Source organism: Thermobia domestica, chromosome 6, assembly GCF_964235325.1.
Source record: "Thermobia domestica chromosome 6, izTheDome1.hap1.1, whole genome shotgun sequence".
In the NCBI taxonomy this organism is placed as follows: Eukaryota; Metazoa; Arthropoda; class Insecta; order Zygentoma; family Lepismatidae; genus Thermobia; species Thermobia domestica.
In genome coordinates this window covers 45,743,994-45,763,838 of record NC_137459.1, presented here as the reverse complement: position 1 = coordinate 45,763,838, position 19,845 = coordinate 45,743,994, and the positions used below count along the sequence as shown (strand labels likewise).

The 19,845-nt window shown below is 35.9% G+C and overlaps 1 protein-coding gene across 1 annotated transcript; it reads right to left on the bottom strand.

The window, feature by feature from the left end:
- Positions 1–266: 266 nt before the first annotated feature.
- On the bottom strand, positions 267–18,323 carry LOC145687170 (uncharacterized). Its single transcript, XM_081760633.1, has 2 exons — positions 16,080–18,323; positions 267–299 (listed from the first exon to the last, which is right to left on the bottom strand). Exons 1-2 carry the CDS (start codon positions 18,321–18,323, stop codon positions 267–269), a joined length of 2,277 nt encoding a protein of 758 aa, XP_081616759.1.
- Between the last annotated feature and the right edge of the window lie 1,522 nt (positions 18,324–19,845).

The following is a 19,845-nucleotide window of genomic DNA, read 5'->3' as shown; positions in this document are numbered from 1 at the left end:
GAAGTTTAGATAGTTCAATTTCGTTCGCCTCTGAAACTTAATTCTTTTTTACTCATCGCCTAACTATGCTTCTGTCTAGTGCAGATGTTACGTCGACAGCACACAAACCCTCTGTGAATATTCACTACGTTTTCGCTTTCGGTCACCAAAAATTCAATTACCACTCACTGTTTGTCACGAGTAACACACACACGCACCACCTTTAATCCCGGCTCCAGTGCTACCTCCTACCAGCCGAACGTGAAACTCTTCACGCAAACTAAGTATCAAAGTTGAGCAGAGGAAAACCACACCTCAACCTGAAAAATGAAGAAAAAATGTGGATATATTTTTTTATAGCATTTCTTGTAGATAATGCCTATTTCAGGGAACGTGTCGGGTGAATTTAAAATGAGTAATAGTCCAAATGTAGTGATCACTGCTGCTACGCAAAGGTAAGTATAAAATGAAATTATCGTTGCGTCAGTTAGAAAAAAAAACAACGCAGTTTCCCATAAGGAGCAGAGAAAAAGCCAAACTCCATAATAAAATTTGTTTATAGAAGGGTCATTTGATTAGTTCTCCAAATGAATGAAGTACAGATTATTGATTTATCTCTTTAAAATTATACTTATCTTTCAATATAGTATTGCTTGACTATAATAGACTTAGTCTAACGATATTCTAAAGCCTTTATGCTATGATTTCAACTTAATACTCACATCATAAATGCAACATCACACTCACATCAATCAGACATAATAACATTCATTCATCCTCACTCTCAGAGTAAAATTCCGACATCAGGCTTACATCAATTGTCTAATTAGATCCTTATTCAACGTAAAGCTCACTACATCATTTCGACGTGATGGTAGCTTGACTTCACACTCACGATAACATTTCGACATGACGCTCACTCTATCTCACTGCGCACACTCAACTTCAAGCTCACTTCATGGAATTGAAGTCAGTCATCGTGAGCTCTGGCACCTATGAATACCACAGTTCCCTACAGTAGTCTCTGGTGACGCTAAGGAGGTGATGTATGTAACTCAATAATATGGACATTACAAAGCACACTAGTTGTGTCAGTAGTTACATGTTGAAGATGGAGTGGGAAGTCAAAGAGACTCGCGTTGTTGTGATTGTTTGATATCAATAATTGGACGCTCTTAAAATCGAAAAAAAATGTCAGTAAAGCAGACGTGTTTTGTACCATTAAGCTGTACAATGGTACATTCTATTTTATGTTACTGATAGAGCAATAACAGATCGATCACGTGAAACAAATATACGAACTACCATTACTACTGCTGCCTAGAGAATTCGCAGAAAACTGCTCGGGAATTAGAAAATCAAGGAAAGGGAATTAAAAATCCCTCTTCATACCATGTTATACATTAATAAAAATCTTAGACATAGTCTTTGCCGACGAAACACAGACCATAAATTTACAGCACGCTTATGTCACATAAATACAACAAGATCAAAGAGGCAGCTTGAGAGATACACAAAGTGTCGACACCTCCAAATCATTTTCACAGACGTAAATCTTTTCACTATGGAAATATATATATATATATATATATATATATATATATATATATATATATATATATATATATATATATATATATATATGTTGTTGATGAACTATACCGACAAACTGTAAGAGGTGATTCCTTACATCAAAATAAGAGAAAAAGTTCATATGAACCTATGACGAAAAGTGCATAATTTCAGAGCTAGCGCTGTCCAAAATCGCGAAAAAGCCAAATTTCAAGAGGTCTTTTTTCGAATTCGAGAAACTGTGGATGGTGGTCTTTATCATCGTAAAGGAAGTAAAGCATGCGCCATCCAAAAATGCGTAATTCATTAATGTGTCAGAAACAGGTATCACACAGTGGCATTTCTACGAAGTGGGGTTGAAACACGAGCCCTCAACTATCAGTGACGCGTTGGTGGACAGTTGTGAATGTTTACTGGACAGCAACGGATATTTCAACAAGATGCCACACCTGCCTATATAGATAAAATGACAGAACTCTGGCTGGCACCTAACGTGTTTGACTTGATCACCGGTGACAATTGGCTTTCATGCAGTCCCGATCTTAAGCCTTTAAACGATAGCGGAATATTTTAACAATAAATCCTATTCTAAACGTCTTCGCAATTTTGATTTTCTGAAAGCAGATTTGGATTATGTAGCGCAATCTATACCACCGGAAGTCACGCGTACCTCAATAGACAAGTAAAAATGTGTGTAAAGGCCAAGGGTGGACACATTGAATAATTATTGTTGCGGATACTGTGTAGGTAATTACTCAATAGCAATAATCGCTTTGCGTTTCATCAAGTGATATGCGTACTAAATGACTTTCTCTAAGCGACAGAAAATATAGCAACTGTTAAGGGCATCACTCTGGATAATCCCCATGTAAAGGGTTCTCTCATGTTCAGAGCTGGATGGTCGTCGTTAAGTAGTTACTTAAAGTCACCACAATGAAGATACTCTCAAACAACATTAAGTACATATAGTTTATCCTGTATGAGTACATAATAGAGTTAGTATATTTAATCTTTTTTATGTATGTCTACTAGTAATACATTTCCACATAAACAAAACCAACTATCAGATACATTACTTCCTCTACGATTTATTTTAATGAAATTCAACGTGTACTGACGTGAAATTCAACTGTGTCTATAGAACAATTACAGACATACGTATATTCATTGCGTCTTAGTTAAAATGATTAGTTCAGAGGTTAGAGTGCTTCGGGTAGAGATGCCTATAGGGGAGAGATGCTAGTTTTGCTATAACTTCGTCGTAACAACAACATATGGCACGAGCTTGTGTAGGCTGTTAGCGGAGGTCACGTAGAAGGAAGGGACGTCATCAGTCACGTCGATGAGTATGTTATACACTTGGCTCATGGTAAAATGTAGAAATTATCAATAAATTTACACATGCTTTGTTTGTGAATAAGTCGTATTTTCTGCATGAGTTTGTAATACAATTAATAATGACGCAAAACACGTAGTTGCTGTATAGAGAGAATTACAGTGTTATAGTGCACGTGAGTCTCAGCATATCTTGTGGCAGTTTTGGCGCGAAAATTCAGCTGGCATCTTTCCCCGATGTTTGGGAAAGTTGCTACATCAATGTCCGGTAAAGATGCATGTGTACATTTTCTCGGGTAAAGATGCAAGTTTAATTCTTGCTCGGGTAGTCACGAAGTTCCTAACTTCGCGATTAATATCAAGAAAGTTGAAAATGAAAATACACAGAACTGTTATTCTCCCGGTATTATTTTAAAGTTCGGAAAGGGCGAACGGTTGATATAGCGGCTATGAGTTTCATAAGAGTTAGTTATTAGTAAAACCCTTCGTATACAATACACATGCACTTCTATACATATTCCATAACACATCGTATGATCATTGTGTAGACACTATTTATATTTTTCCATGTTGTCTTGGTCATGAATATTTAAAATTGTTCTTTGCCTGCATACAGAAACTACAAAATGCAGGATTTTGTAGACAGATACGAACACTAGCATACACCTTCGCTGAACGTTATGGTGTGAAACATAAATTTAACAAAGGGAATGGAATGGCTGGATACAATTGGTTGTAGTCTTTCATGAGATTTCCTACGTTAGTAAGAAGAAAGTTTCATAATTTGTCTAGCGATCGAGCAGAAGCTATGAATCGTGAGAATGTTGGAAATTATTTTAAACATCTTTTAGAAATCTGTGAGAAACATGATTTACTAAACAGAGCAGGTAGTATTTTTAATTGTGATGAAATAGGAATACAATTACATTCTTGTTCAGAAACTGTAGTAGCAGCAAAAGGTTCTAAACAAGTTAGTGTGCTTTCGTCAGCAGACAAAGTTGAAAATATTTCACTGATTGCTTGTTCCAATGCAGAAGGCAAGTTTCTGCCAATGTTATGGATTTTGTGATGGAAAAATATGAGGTTCGAGTGGGAAGATGCTCTTTCTAATGGTTCTAGAATAGTTATGAATCAAAAACATGCCTATACAAATTCTGAAATCTTTATGAATTGGTTGCAAAAAAACACTTTCTGTCACGCAAACCTTCAGGAAAAGTCTTATCATTCTGAACGGTCACTCTTTTCATTGCACTAATCCTGATATGCTGGACTTTGCAACAGAAAATGATATTATCATGCTTTGCCTCCCCAGTCACTGCACTCATGATTTGCAGCCATTAGATAAGAGCTTATTTCGTCTATTGAAGCGTTGTTTCTACAGAGCTGTGTCACAATGTCAGCGAACACATCCACATAGAAAACTATACAGGTCACTATTTCCTATCTTGCATCGTCAAGCCTGGGATAAAGCTGCAACACACAGAAACTCTACTTCAGGTTTCCAAGCATGTGGGATCGTGCCCTACGATCCTAATATCATCCCTGATGAAGCTTTTGCTATTTCAGATTTTAGTGTTGCTTCAACTAACGAACGAAATTCTGCTTCACCCTCTCCATCAGACGACAGCACTCTTTCAGAACACCTTCCTCGAGATTCTGCAAATCCTAGCTGCTCAAATGACTTTTCTCAATCTTCTATTCCTGCATCTTTCGTTAATATTGTACATTCATCCTCCCCCCCCTCAGAAAACACCTTTTGAAGATATATCTCAAATTCATCCCATAGATCGAGAAAGAAACCCAACTGGTAGGAGACGGAAACCAAAAAGCAGCACATATTTTAAATGGCACTGAACATACACTCTCAAAACGCACTAGGGATAAGCAGCAAGTAAACATTGAAGTAGCAACAATGTACTCTTTCAGTTCTGGAGGAAGTTCTGGTTGCAAATTGAAGAAACTTCCTAAGACATCAGCTGCAAAAGTAGGGCTATGTCTAAATAACAGAAAGGATGATGTTTCCTCCAATGACCATCGCTGTATATGCGGTCGATGTTATTACGATCCAAAAGGTGCAAACATGGCATGGATCAGATGTACGATCTGCAACATGTGGTTGCACGAAAATTGTGCAATATTTCTCGATACACATGTTGCATGCCACAACTGAGTTCAAATGTTATAAATATAAGTACTGATATGGTAGGAAACATCGTTTTGACCATACTTTTTTCTCATGACTAGTGGATTTAAGTTTGAGTTGTACGCGTATTTTCCGATATTTTATACTAACTATTAGGTAAACATGAAGACTCAATATTGCATTAGAATGTAGCTAATACTTATTCTACGGATATAAATTAATCCTATAAAACATATTACCTTTGGAGTCCCTACATAATACTGCTTTTATTTTAATTCATGAAGTTTCCTTTTGTATGAGAAGTACAATGTTTTTTAAACTAACTATATTTATATTTCTATGTATTTCTTTATGCTACATATAACTGTGTTGGGTCATGATAAGCTTATTGTGTGTGTTTGTACTGAAATAAAAGCATTAACATATTTCTTTGTTAATTGTAACTACAATTTTATTATCGTGGCATCTTTCCCCGAAGCACTAGGCATCTCTATCCGACGTGTCGGGGTAAGATGGCAAATTTCATTAGACGTTTATTCAATAAATTGTCAGTGCACCATAGAAGTTCAACATGTGGTATTTACAGCAATTGTGCGTTAACCCTGTAGCTATTCATTGTTGTATAGTTTGCCTTTTATCACAGCATTATTCAACAGATACAGTTCTCAAAATGAAAAAGTGTGGCGTCTTCCCCCATTCTACTATATGAACTAGCAATATAGAGAAATTGTAATTAGCACAAAATATCATGAAAGAATGAACGCATCTATTATTTAGAGTTTCTTGGCGTTATTTGAAATTAGTGTATCTAAAATAGTGCAGATATATCACTTCTAATCTATTCCAGATGCTATAGCTAAGGCCTATATCTTTTCCGTTACACAAATCCGCTGAAGTCAATGCAGAGATAGGTGCCGAAGTGATGTGGTTAGAAGGACCCTCTATATTTTATATAAACTAAAATCGTTACTCTCTGCGAGTGTATTTTTGATTTAGAAACTTTTTTACATGTTATCTCTAAAATATGATAGACGTATATTTGCTTTAATTTCATAAATAAATAAAGGCAATAAGGTTTCGTTTTCACCTTCACGATATTTTTTCTTCTTTTCGTTTCTTTCGATTGGTGATTAGGAAAAGCCCTGAAACAACTAAGGAAAGCCGTCTTATTCACCCCGTTGCCACTTTATTCTCTGGGTAGGTCGCTTGTTCCATTAGTACGTGACCAGTGTGAATTAGATTCCTTCACGTAACAAATGTTGCAGGTATTACATGTCAATTACGGCAACAGATTGGAGAGAAACAGCTGGACAGATAATGGGAAGAAACCCGTCCTTTTACTGGTGTACTTTAATCAGTGCGCTTTACGAATACAATTCCAGTAATTTACAAATGGGATTTATTTTTGTAATTTGATGCGAATTTGTTGTAGAAGGTACTTATCATTTCTTATAGTGAAGAACATTTTGATTATCCTCTACTTCACTATTTCTCTTATTATCTTTATGGAATTCACTTTTTTAAATTATTAAACTGAACTAGAAATTACACTCTTGTACAATCCGCGGCAAAAAACCTGCAACATGAGCATATAAGTTTATTGTGAAATGACGAAGTCTTTTGCTCCAAAATAAATGTGCACGGGAGGATGCCGAGGTTTATCCTGGCGTGATTCGTTCCACTTAGACGTTATGTTCATTCCCTGTGCTGTTAGGCGTAGTTTCACAATAAACTTACATCCTCATGTTGCAGGTTTTTTGCCGCGGGTTGTACAACCTGCAAAGGGAGTATTGAGAAACGTTGAGGTTTGATTCCCTACCAATAATTCGGAACGTTCGAGACTTACGAGGGAACCTATCCAAGTGTAACTCTGACTTCGAGTCGAGACTATGGCCGTTGGATACATTGTCCCAAAGGAACATAACACGAAAAGGGATACATCCTCGATCGCAACCGTTGCGAAGATATGAGCATGAAAAGTTAGAAATTGAGCTTCATGCTATACATTACAAAGTCAGATTCCGGGTCAGATTTTTCGGAAACGGTCGTGCAAGGAAACTCAGCGAATACATATCAAGTTAGTGTGGCGAGCCCAACACCTTTTGAATGAAATATATGTGTCCCTGGGGTACTCGCACGGTCCAAGGTGAGGTCCAACTAAAAATTTGCAAATGGAACCGGGGGTCAAGTAGCATACTGTATGAAAGCTATCGTTAAATAAAAGAAGATACAACAAATCTCAACTCTCTACAATAACCCTGTGCAAACGGGCAACTGGTCAAAATATCAATACAACCTACATCAGAAAATCGATGGCCCGCTTCTAAATCCGTTAAGTTGCGACAATAGCAAAACAGAAAAACACATTTAAAAGCGCAAGGTATTGAAGTAAAGCAAATTGCTGCACTCTCTCACAAAGTCGCGGGAGCTCATGTGGTTCGGATTCCACGTTAATCAGTAGGTCCACGTCTCATATAGCCTCGCTGCTGAACGGGATGTAAAAGTCAAAAATCAATCAATCAATCTCTCACAAAGTCGCACAACGGACCTTACCCAAGTATAAGTGTGACTTCGAATGACCAATGGACCATAGAATAACCATGATCATTGGATTTTGTGTCCTAGAAGAGAAAGGATACATTGTCAATCGCAACCGTCGTGTAGGGTGAAAAAGTCAAAAGGCAACGGTACATGCTTCGCGCATCGGAACCCCAGTTTCACAGATTGCACCGTGAAATTTCTATCAGAGAATTTGCTGAACGAGAAACATGATGGTAAAGACGAATAGGAATGACCTTGAAACTGTGAGGCAACGTGGAGAGAAGTGGGGTTGGAGAAGACTGGAATAATGGTGCAGAAATAAAATATATCGGAGGATGCTTTTGAGAGAGAGACTCTGACGCAATTTGCTTTACTTCAATACCTTGCACTTTTAAACGTGTTTTTCTGTTTTGTTATTGTCGCAACTTAACGGATTTAGAAGCGTGGCCATAGATTTTCTGATGTAGGTTGTATTGACATTTTGACCAGTTGCCCGTTTGCACAGGGTTATTGTAAATAGTTGAGATTTGTTGTATTTTCTTTTATTTAACAATAGCTTTCATACAGTATGCTACTTGACCCCCGGTTCCATTTGCAAATTTTGAGTTGAACCCCGTCTGGGACCCTGTGAGTGCCCAGGAGATACAAATTTTTCATTCAAAAGGTGTTGGGCTCCCCACACTAATTTGATATGTATTCGCTGAGTTTCCTTACACGACCGTTTCCGAAAAATCTGACCCGGAATCTGACTTTGTAATGTATAATATGGAGCTCAATTTCTAATTTTCACGCTTATATCTTCGCAACGGTTGCGATCGAGGATGTATCCCTTTTCGTGTTATGTTCTTTTGCGACAAGGTATCCAACGACCATAGCCTCGACTCGAAGTCAGAGTTACACTTGGATAGGTTCCCTCGTTAGTCATTGCCGGATAAACGAAAATGACAGATTATTGGGCAGCGCCTCAGCGATTACTAAACTTTAAGTCGTGGACTGAATACAGCTGTAACATGATGTTTGGCAGAAAATATTGTTTAGCAGCAGCAATAAGATGAACATCCCAACTCAAATATAAACAAAAGTTAATTTTAAATCTACACTTTGAAGAATACAGACTGATGCGGAATTGCTGTACCTTTAAAGGCCTAGAAAAAAAACATTAAATAAAAGAGAAGAAAGAACTTCATCATATCAGTGGCGGATAATGGGTATACCAGACTGATAGATTCCATATTATCGGAAGCCTACTGGAGTAAATAATTCTATGATGTGATAGCTACCTTATTGCGAAAAAAGATCGATTTTCATTGATTTTTCTAACAAATCTTAATTATATAATATGTAAACACTACGTATACAACATAGCTAATCATCCATCTCATCATTTACTTTATCATGACTCTAATTAAACTTTAATAACTGGTTAATTACATTTTTTTCAAACAGTAATTAGAGGAATATTTTTATTTTAAAAAAATAATTAAAATCAAAGCTTAGTATGTCATAATTCGGAAACTAAAGGACTTCACTTCTTTACACTACTGAGCTCATTAAGGTCTACGAGCATGTTAATTTGGTCAATCTTTGATAAGTTTCATCGATATATATATATATATATATATATATATATATATATATATATATATATATATATATATATATATATATATATATATATATATATACTAACCAGTCAAACATTATGACCACATACTTAATATCTAGTATGCCCACATTTGGTTCGCGTAAGAGCAGCAGTATGGTTTGCCGACGTCATTGTAGGGGCTGGAGGAAGGGCGCACCACAAGTTACTTAAGTCCTGTACATTCCGCGTAAGAAATCGATGAGCTCGAATCTGGAGTTCAATGATACCCCAAAGGTATTCAATTGGGTTAAGATCGGGTGAGTTGGGGGACCATTGCAGCGATTTAAATTCATCACTGCAGCATAATGTTAGCCTTGTGGCACGAAGCGTTCTTGTGGTGAATGATATGACATTACCAGCTGGAAATACGGGCAACATATATGGATATACATTGTCAGGAATGACCTGTCGATAACTGGAAGTCGTCATGGTGACCTCCACAAGCACTACCGGTCTCATGGATGACCATGTAAAAGTGTCACAAGCAATAATGGAGCCACCACCGGCCTGTTGTCCTACTGTGCACGTCTTGGGCAGTTGTTTCCCCGGAAGACGACGTATCTAACCCGGCCATCGATGTGGTGAAGACAGTACCGTGGTTCGTCTGATCATGCAGCTTTGTGTCATTGCTCTGCGGTTCAATGACGATGGACACGTGCTCATTCCAGTCGTTATCAACGACGCAGTGCGGTTAACATTGGCACGCGTGTGCGACATCGGTTGCACAAGTCCATACTTAACAGTGTACGGTGAACTGTGTACTCAGACTCACTCGTGTTTTGTTCACTCCTAAAGTCTGTTGTTAATTGTACCAAAATTTGCGCCCTATCCTGTTGTACAAATCTGGACAGTCTACGACGTCCGACACCTTTAATGAGGTGTGGCCGCCCCACGAATTCTCTTTTGGTGCTGGTTTCGAAATTCTTTTCCTATTTTGGAAAGACACTAACCATGGCATCTCACGGACACTCGACAAGTCGCGCTGTTTCCGAGATGCTCATTCCCTGCCGTCTAGGCATCACAATGTGACCCTTATGAAGCTTTGAAAATTATGTCGACCTTCCCATTTCCACGAACAAGCATCGCAGTGACTGATTAAGTGAGATAATTGTCATAGTCTGACGAACGGTTCAGCTGTGGCCTGTGCCTTTTATGTCAACCCAACGACTTCGCTCAAAAAGTAACGGGGTTCATATTGTTTTATCTGGTGAATATATATATATATATATATATATATATATATATATATTGCAGAAAATTGACTTATTTTAAACTCCAATTTTGCTGACCCTAACTCTGGATCCAAAGACCTGGTGAACATACCCTCAAATGTTTTATCTACGTCTATTAATCTCCTTAAGGTCCACTATTCTGCCAAGTTTGGTTAAGATCAGATGGGTTTCTTGAAGCGTGTATGATAACATCGGTACAGGTACTGTTGTCTTAAATGATCTTTCCAAAAGGAAAATCGAATGAAGGATTATGAGCATTGTTCTAACAAGAAGTTTAGAAATGATCCAAATAATGGATCAAAAGATTGCGATATTGGCCAACAATTAATTTTTGAATCAAGGGCCACAAGATTTTTGAACGGCCCCTATTTTTTTTTTTTCGGAACAAGCACATCATACAGAGTTAAGTGGTTAAGTGATAATTTGAATTTGCCTACATTATATGTAGTTCTCCAGATATAAATCGTACAAGAAAATTTTTGATTGAATGAAATATATTGGATGTTTTGGATCAAGGCCTACAAAATTCTTGAACGGTTCCTAAATCGAGTTCTCGTTTTCTTTTTCTTACGGAAAAAAGCACATTATTCTGAGTTAAGTGATAGTTTGGGTTTTGCTACATTATATACAGATCTCCAGATATAAGGCGTATAAGAATTTTTTTGCCTGAAATATATTGGAACTTTTGAGCCAAAAACTATAAAGAATAAGCGTATTTTAATGATAGATTCTAACATTAGAGACTTAAACCCTAAGATAAGTTGTTAAAGATTCAATTATTGTATTTAAATGTATAGAATTTGTTTTCAAGAAAAGTTTATTTCAGTAAATACAGGTAGACCTAGTTTCTTTATTATGTGCTCTTAACAACCTATGCAATTAAACCCATTAGATAGAATGTTATACTTGATCAATGCAGGGGTGTATACCTACTTTTGGGCCACCCTGTATATAGTAAGTTGAAAGAAATAAACTCAATTTAAAAAAAAAGAAAATAAAATTATTTGGTATCTAACAACTTCTAATCTGAAGCGAAGTGCTAATTCACCGAAACTTTGACGTGCAAAAAGTTTCACCTACATGGATTTACTCTTGTTTAACACACATATATATAATCCTTTAATGACCGGACCACATAACAGATCACAACAAAACGCGTGACATCACATGTTGGTCAAACCACAGAGTCATTTCAAGTGACCCAGCACTGGCTCTCGACTATCCATAAATTTGTAAGTATATATATATATATATATATATATATATATATATATATATATATATATATATGTGTGTGTGTGTGTGTGTGATAAATGTTTTAGGATAAAAGTTAAAAACCACAAATATGTGCTTTCTACTTCTCCCCCTCCTAAAATTGGTGGCAATGTTTTTTGTCATGAGAGGCAGTATTTCGACATTTATAACGTTTACACAAAACATGATATATCAGCTCGACAGCGAGTTAGTCAGCTGGAACTAGTATTTTTTACGAGATGAGACGAGACGAGAATTAAACTTTTCCTGTCTCGTCTCAGATTTTTTCTCGTCTCATTTTGTGCATTTTTGTAACAACATTTACGGCCTGATTTTATCTTAGTTTCATCTAGAAGTTGTCAGAAACCTTACGCTTTACGAGAGGTTCACGAAGGGAATAATTTAACTATATTTATACCAACATTATTTAACAACATTTAAAGTATATTGTGAAATGCCTTGCGTATCTTTGAACATTGATAAGTACTCTTCATTGTTTTTGCAGGGCTACTTTATCAATTTATAGTTTTTATATGATGAATTATGTAACACTAAAACAATATGTGAGGTCTAAGGTAGCCTTCAGAATAGGATCCCCTGAGCCGCTCGCGTGAGCTGCAGCTGCTAGCTGTATATTGCCTTATATGTGCGCCTTGAAACATGCACTTCGGAACAAGTGAGCCACGGTTCTGAGCGGCTGTGAAGATCACTCCGCCAGTAGCTGGCTCGAAGAAAATAACACACAGTCTTATGAGAGCCCTTCACACGTGAGCGTGAACTCAGTTGAAATGAAGAAAAGTGTACACATATTTGATGTTAAAAGTTTCTCATTTTGAGGTTACTCTGAATGAAATGCATACTTTATACTATTAAACAGTTCGTCAAACGAAGATATAGACATCCTAAAGTAATTGAAAAAAGTCTTTCATCTTCTCTTGATTTAGGAAACAGACTGTAAAATGAACATTTTTCCAGTCGTGATCGATTTATAGGATGAATCCACATTGTCCTATATCTTCTTTCCCTTTTTTTCTTGCAACTTATCGCAAATATTAAAGCTGAGGCTTCTTCTGACTCTAGCATGGCTGTCATGTTGGTATCTTTTCAGCGGTTCAGAAGTATTCAATGCCTTCACACTACAGGTTCACGTGAGCGAGTCACAAGATCCTAGTGTGAAGGCAGCCTTAGACTTGAGTGAATTAGTTTGACGAAACTTGTGAAATTACCCGTCTCGACTGAATTTTGAAATGTATTTCTCGTCTTGTGGGCTACAATAGAATGCACAAATTGATTTTTTTTTTAAATTATAGTTCTCTGTTGTATAGAGCTCAAAGCAAGATTAGTTTAAAATGTTTATTCCATTCTCTACCAGAGATGTTTAGCCCTAAATTTGGGTTAAAAGTCAAAAAAAAATGTCTACTCTCTAGGAAAGTAATTTCCAACTGAATGATTTATGACACATAAACACCTTTTTACAATTTCGAAAAAGCAAAGAGAAACACGTAGAGCAAAAGAGAAAGAAGGATAACGTAGAAAAGTGGAATAAACAACTATTCGCTGATCCTCATACATTGATAATCTGATAGACTTTGTAGGTATATTTGTATAGAAAGCTTTCATACACACGTATCTTCACAATAGGGTGGGTCGAAAAAAAATCAAAATCAGTTTTTCAGGTCAAATACCGCAGAAAAGTTGCGAATAGGAGAGACTAAGAACGAGTAAAAAGCGAAATAAAATCTGTTTATATCTTCCGGTCGCGTAAGTGCCCTAAAGTTTGCCGAAATTTGAATAAAAAAATCACATTTCTAAAATATATATTTTATCTTAACAATGGTGTAAAATAATTTTGTTTTAGACATAACTTTTATTCACTAAAGAACAAGAATTTTAGGAATGGTCCAAAAAATGGATCAAAAGATTGCGATCTTGAACAATAACTAGATTTTGGGTCAGGGTCACCCCCTAAATCGAGTTTTCGTATATAGGCCCTATATTTTTTTTCGGAATAAGCTCATCATACTGAGTTATGTGATAGTTTTAGTTTGACTACACTATATGCATTTCTCGAGATATAAGGCGTACAAAAAAAAAAAAAAAAAAAGAAGGTGATTGAATGATATATATTTGATTTTTTGGATTAGGGCCATTTTTTTGAACGGTCACTAAATCGAGTTTTTTTTTTTTTTTTTTCGGAATAAGCAGATCATACTAAGTTAAATGGAAGTTTTGGTTTCTCTACACTATATGTAGTTCTTCAGATATACGGCCTACAAGAAAACTTTTTGCCACAAATATATTGGATCCTTTGATTAAAAAAAAGAAGAAGAAAAATAAATACATGTGAGTTGTTAGTATCTTTTTTCCTTAAACTGTGATCTATCTTTATTTCTAAATTATCTTCCAAAATTTCATTAACTTTGAAGGCAATGCGCGACTGAAAACTGTTGATCGCTTTAAGTAATATTTAAACATTTTTTTTTTGTATGCGTGTGTGTGTGTGTGTGCTCCTAATACATAAGAATTTGAGCTATTACATTCGGGAAGATACTAATTTAAAAATGTTGAAAAGTATCGCAAATATGTGAATTTTTCCAAACTTCGGCCAAGTTTAGAACACGCTGTTAAAAATGAGTACATATTTGAACTATGGGGAACTTTACGGATTAACCGACTGGAATATTCTGGAAAATCAATATTTTCGACATAGTTTTGTTCTTGCTATCATTCTTCCAAAATGTCATTTTTGGAAATTAGCTAGTTCACTGAATGTAAATAAACACGCACACACGCACACACACACACATATATATATATATATATATATATATATATATATATATATATATATATATATATTGGAAAATGTATAACAAGCTATTCTGGCGTTTCAGTTTAGTTACCTTTGTAGCCTCAAGGACTAAAGAGCCCAACGATCGATTTTCTTCCATTGATCAGAAGTGTGGGAAGACATCCTTCAAGAGAGAAATGCTGAAAACGCTTACTCAACGCTTTGTATTTTTAATTCTTATGCTGTATGGCTCTCATGTGGTGTTAAGGGGGAGGAGGGAAAGAGAGTTTGGGGGGTTAGAACACGATGGTTCTGGATTGTAGACAAAGCTGCAATGCGGAAACGATAAGAGGCAACAAAATATCAATATGCATGTAACTGTGAAGTCATTCGTGGTCTGAAGAATGTTTTTGATGTTAGCTTGAATTTTGTGTATTGCTCACTGAGGCATAGATACAGCATATGTACAGTTAAGAATGATAGTAGACAGTTCTTGAATAATTTGCATTTTAATTAAATGTAATGTGAATTACAAAATACAAACGGAGAACAAAACCTGTGACATTATTTTTTTCTTCTTCTTCTAGTTGTATTCACAACAAGTGGAGCGGGAATTCGAAACAAATTCAAATTCTCTGCCCTGTTTATATATATTGAATTGAATTGAATTGAATTGAATTTCTCTTTATTTCAGCGGGCGAGGTTCAGCCGGAGGCTGCTCTGCCACCTAACCCTTGTCATAATTACAAAGAAAAGAAAGGAAAAAAATAAAGACACAAATAAGATACAAGATACAAATAACAACATAAAATGATACATTCAATAATACTAATGATAAATAAAACACTCAGTAAATGTAAATGAAAAAAAAAAAAAAACTATACTCATACTGCTAGTCCAATTTCAAACTGTAGTAAACTTGTCATGTGTGCCAATGCTTTGTCTCTGATCTCTAAATAATAATGTTTGGAGTGATGATTTAAATAAATTATACGGTTTGTCAGTGATTGACTTTGGTAGGGAGTTCCAGATTCTTACTGCCGAGATTGAAAATGCCTTCTCTGTTATTTTTAAAGAATGCCGGGGCATATTCAGCTTATTACATCCTCGGGTATTGTAACGGTGAATTTCTGATCTACATGTTAATTTATGATGCAAGTAAGATGGTGCTTTATGTGAATTTATTTTGTATAGTAAACAACAGTATCGGAGATATCGTCTTCGGGACATGGTTAGGATATTGTTTTCATTAAGTACCGGCAGAATATGCTGAGACTTCCTGTAATTGAGAGAGAAGCGTATAGAGTAATTCTGTATTTTCTGAATTGCTCTAGTATTTTGAGTGGAGAGAGAGCTACCATATATTGAATCGCAGTAATCGAACAGAGGCAAAATCAGAGTGTTAACAAGGTATAGTCTTGTTTCTTGCGATAAATAGCCTTTCAATTTATAAAGCTGTCGTAAGATGCGCTTAGCTTTAATACACTGTTCAGAAATGTGTTTATTCCAGCTAAGCCCTTGGTCTATTATTAAGCCTAGATCTTTTACAAAGGGAGAAAATGGAATACTGGAATTCACTACAGTTACTTTTAGGTCATCAGGGTTGATTTTGCTCAACTGATGTGATGTTCCCAATACAGTGAAAACACATTTTAATGGATTAAGTAAAAGACCATTCTTAAGGCACCAGTTGCTAACAGCTGAAAGATCCGTATTAAGTAACTCTATTGTGTCCATAATATTTTCAGGCGTACTACTGATGAAGATCTGGGTATCATCCGCATAGAAGTGAACTGATGAATGTTTTATGACTGTAGAAAGATCTGCTGAAAAGAGTGAAAATAATAGGGGACCTAATATTGAACCTTGCGGAACTCCTGCCTTTATCAGGGATGGGGTAGATACCTGAGTCTTTTCTCCTCTTAATATTACTTGTTGCTGTCTACAAGAGAGATAGCTGTGGAACCATTTAATACCTGATTCCGAGAAGTTGTAATATTTCATTTTGGCCAGTAGAAGTTCATGATTTACTAGATCAAAAGCCTTCGAAAGATCCAACAAGACCAAAACTGTTACCATTGAATTTTCTATTGAATTCAAAATTGAATCTGTAATTTCTAAAAGGGCTGTGGTTGTGCTATGTTCTTTACGGAAGCCGGATTGATTAACAGGCAATATTTCATTTTTATTGATAAAAGTTGTTAATTGCTGAAATGCTACCTTTTCTAGTACTTTGGAGATAATTGGAAGTATACTGATGGGACGAAGCTCATCAAGCGACTGTACAACTGTCTTCTTGGGCAGTGGAACCACCTTCGCTCGCTTCCACAGTTCTGGAAAACAACCTTGAGTTAGTGAGTAATTTACTATGTGAGTTAGTGGAGTTAAAATAAACGGAACAGACAGACGAAGCATTTTTCCTGTTATTCCATCAAATGCACATGTGTTGGATTTAATACTGTGTATTGCAGTTTTAACTTTTGTTTCGTTTACAGTGTGAAACTTAAACGTTTCAATATTGCTATTTAGTTTACGCGATGAAAGCCAATGCGTTTGTTGATCAAGTACTTCAGTGCTTGTCTCAGACATTTTATAGACACTTGTGAAATGTGAATTTATAGCTTCAATGTCATTTACATCATCTGGAAGAATCAAGCATGAATCGCTTTTACCTACACCAAGATCACGCAAAGTTTTCCAAATGTTACGTACATCAGTAGTGGATCTCATACGATCAGAAAAATATGCAGTCTTTTCTTGTCGCACAACAGTAGTTGTGAAGTTACGCAAACGTCTGTAATCCTCCCAATGCAACTGATTCTTCGTTCTTTTATATTTTCTGTAAGCACGGTCACGCAACTTCATTAAAAGTTTTGTGTTACTTGAAATAAAGGGAAGAGTGTTCTTAGATAGCCTTTTCGTTTTGAGCGGTGCATGGTTATCAAAAATGTCAAGTATAGAGTTTTGTAAAAATTCAACTTTACTATCTATTGTTTCCATTTGAATAATATCATCCCAGTTGTAATTTTGTGCATCATGATAAAACGATTCGGTATTAAATGAAGCGTAAGTACGACACTGAATTACTCTACTGGGAATTTTGGATATTGTATGAAGCTTGAGAGTGACGTGAATTACGCTGTGGTCTGATGTTCCAATGGGTGGACTAACTCCAAACGAGTGTACCTGTTCCGGGTTGTCAGTAATAATTAAATCTAGCAAAGATTCGGTAGTTTCAGTGACTCTCGTGGGTTCATTTATTAACTGTGTGAAACCTAATATGTTAATAATAGATTTCAAGTAAATAGTTTCTTGTTTATCTGGACAGAGTTGATCGCAATTGAAATCACCAACAACGAATATTTGGTCGACTTGTGGATATAGTTCCAATACGGCATCTTCGATCGCTGGCAATTCCCTATATGGTATGCTGGGAGATCTATATACAGCAGTAATACCAATTGACAAGTGGTTTACATTAACAACAAGATTTAACATTTCTATATCTTGATAAACATCGTTAGATTGAAATTCAACAACTTTCACTTTAATATGTTTTAAGTAGTAAATCAGCATGCCTCCACCCCTCCCTTTGTCACTGCGAATGACTGAATATCCTGGAATCTCAATTTGCCTTGTACTTATAGAATCGTCCAACCATGTTTCCGATATAATCAAAATGGAACATTTTGTGGAGACAGCGAGTAGCCGTACTTCGTCAATTTTAGGAAAAAGAGAACGGACATTTTCATGCATAATCTTAAAATTTGACGAAGCAGCAGATTGAGTAAGGATCTGAAACCCCACATTGTTTATGTTTGTACTACCCATATTCAAATACAAAGATTATAATTAAAATGTATGTAAAAAACACCATTAAAGCAGTAATTAAGCCCTGACGAAACCGAAAGGCTACACTGACACACATGACATGATGACTGCCTTTTCTACCGATAAACATAAAATAAAATACCATAGAACATAGATGACTAAACTTACAGTAAAGAAGAAATAACAGTATGGGAAAAAATTGCCTTATAAATGCAGTTCTAACATAGGCGTTTTTGTATTTATAACTTAACGCACACTTAATAAAACAGTGCTTAAAATTTAGCATTTTCATCGTGTTGTTAAGTTGTTAACTTCATCGTGTCCAGTTGAGATTTGTAACGTGATGAGTAACTAACTTACAACATTGGTACAAGTACCCTTGTACAAGTTCAACTTCTATATCCACTAATATATTATAAATATATATATATATATATATATATATATATATATATATATATATATATATATATATATATAAATTAGGATTCTTTTCAACCTATTAAAGTTTAAATAAAAACAAAATGTGACAAGTGAATTTTGTTTCACAGTGTGAAATTACGGTAGACTCTCAAACTACGGGAATTCAATACTCAAACATGTAGTACGTCCATAACTACTCATTGCAACAGATTAGTAAGATCAAACAAAGGTAGAAGCTGTTCACTGGATACCGAATCCTTATCAAAAAAGCCATTACTCGCTATCACTTACTGTTTTTGTTCTACGACGGTAAAAATTGAAACCGGAAAGCGTGGGACGTAAAACTCAAAAAGATATTAACAGAGGCGACAGAACGTATTCGTGGAACACTGAATCGATTTCAAAAACATCGCTGTTCGGTATCTCTTGCAATTTTTGCCCTGATACCTGTCGATTGACGAACAAGGCTGTTCTACAAGACTTCCGACACTTATGCTTACCATAGTTTGGTTAGTCTCAAATCTAGCACTCCTACTACAACTAAAGTTTTGTTGTGTGTGCTGGGGCCGCGGTGGCTCAGTGGCAGAGCGTTCACCTCTGGTGCTTGGGGTCTCGGGTTCAAACACTGCTCCCGCCAAGTGAAATTTGTGGTGGAGAAGCACCGTGTGCGTGGGTTTTCTCGGGGTTCTCCCACTTTCTTCATTTCATTCATCTCTCATCATCACCGTCTCCTTTAGCCTACCCGGCATAATCGTGGGACGTAAAACTTAAAAATTCATTTCATTTCAAATTTTGGTGTTTTTTGTTTGATATCTTACATGCAGATTGATTGATGGACAATGATCTTATCATTCAGAAAGTGTTATACACATTAATATATTCCCATCATTGATAAATAGCCATTTTCAGCGTATGAAACCCTAAATTCATACGAACATTATAATGCTCGCTTTTTCATATATAATGCACAATTTAAATGTCACATTTTTCACATTTTTCTTTCCTATTTTATGCCTAGAAAATAAGACAATGTAGCTCATTGGTAGAGGACTAATGTCTAGTAAAGTGTCTTAGGTTCGATGCTAGAAAATGTAAGTTT

Excerpts from the sequence above, each read along its gene's own strand:
- LOC145687170 (XM_081760633.1), bottom strand. The coding sequence starts at position 18,323 with ATGGGTAGTACAAACATAAACAATGTGGGGTTTCAGATCCTTACTCAA. Across the intron at positions 300-16,079 it reads TCAACCCTGATGACCTAAAA|GTTGAGGTGTGGTTTTCCTC; the intron begins GTAACTGTAGTG and ends TTCATTTTTCAG.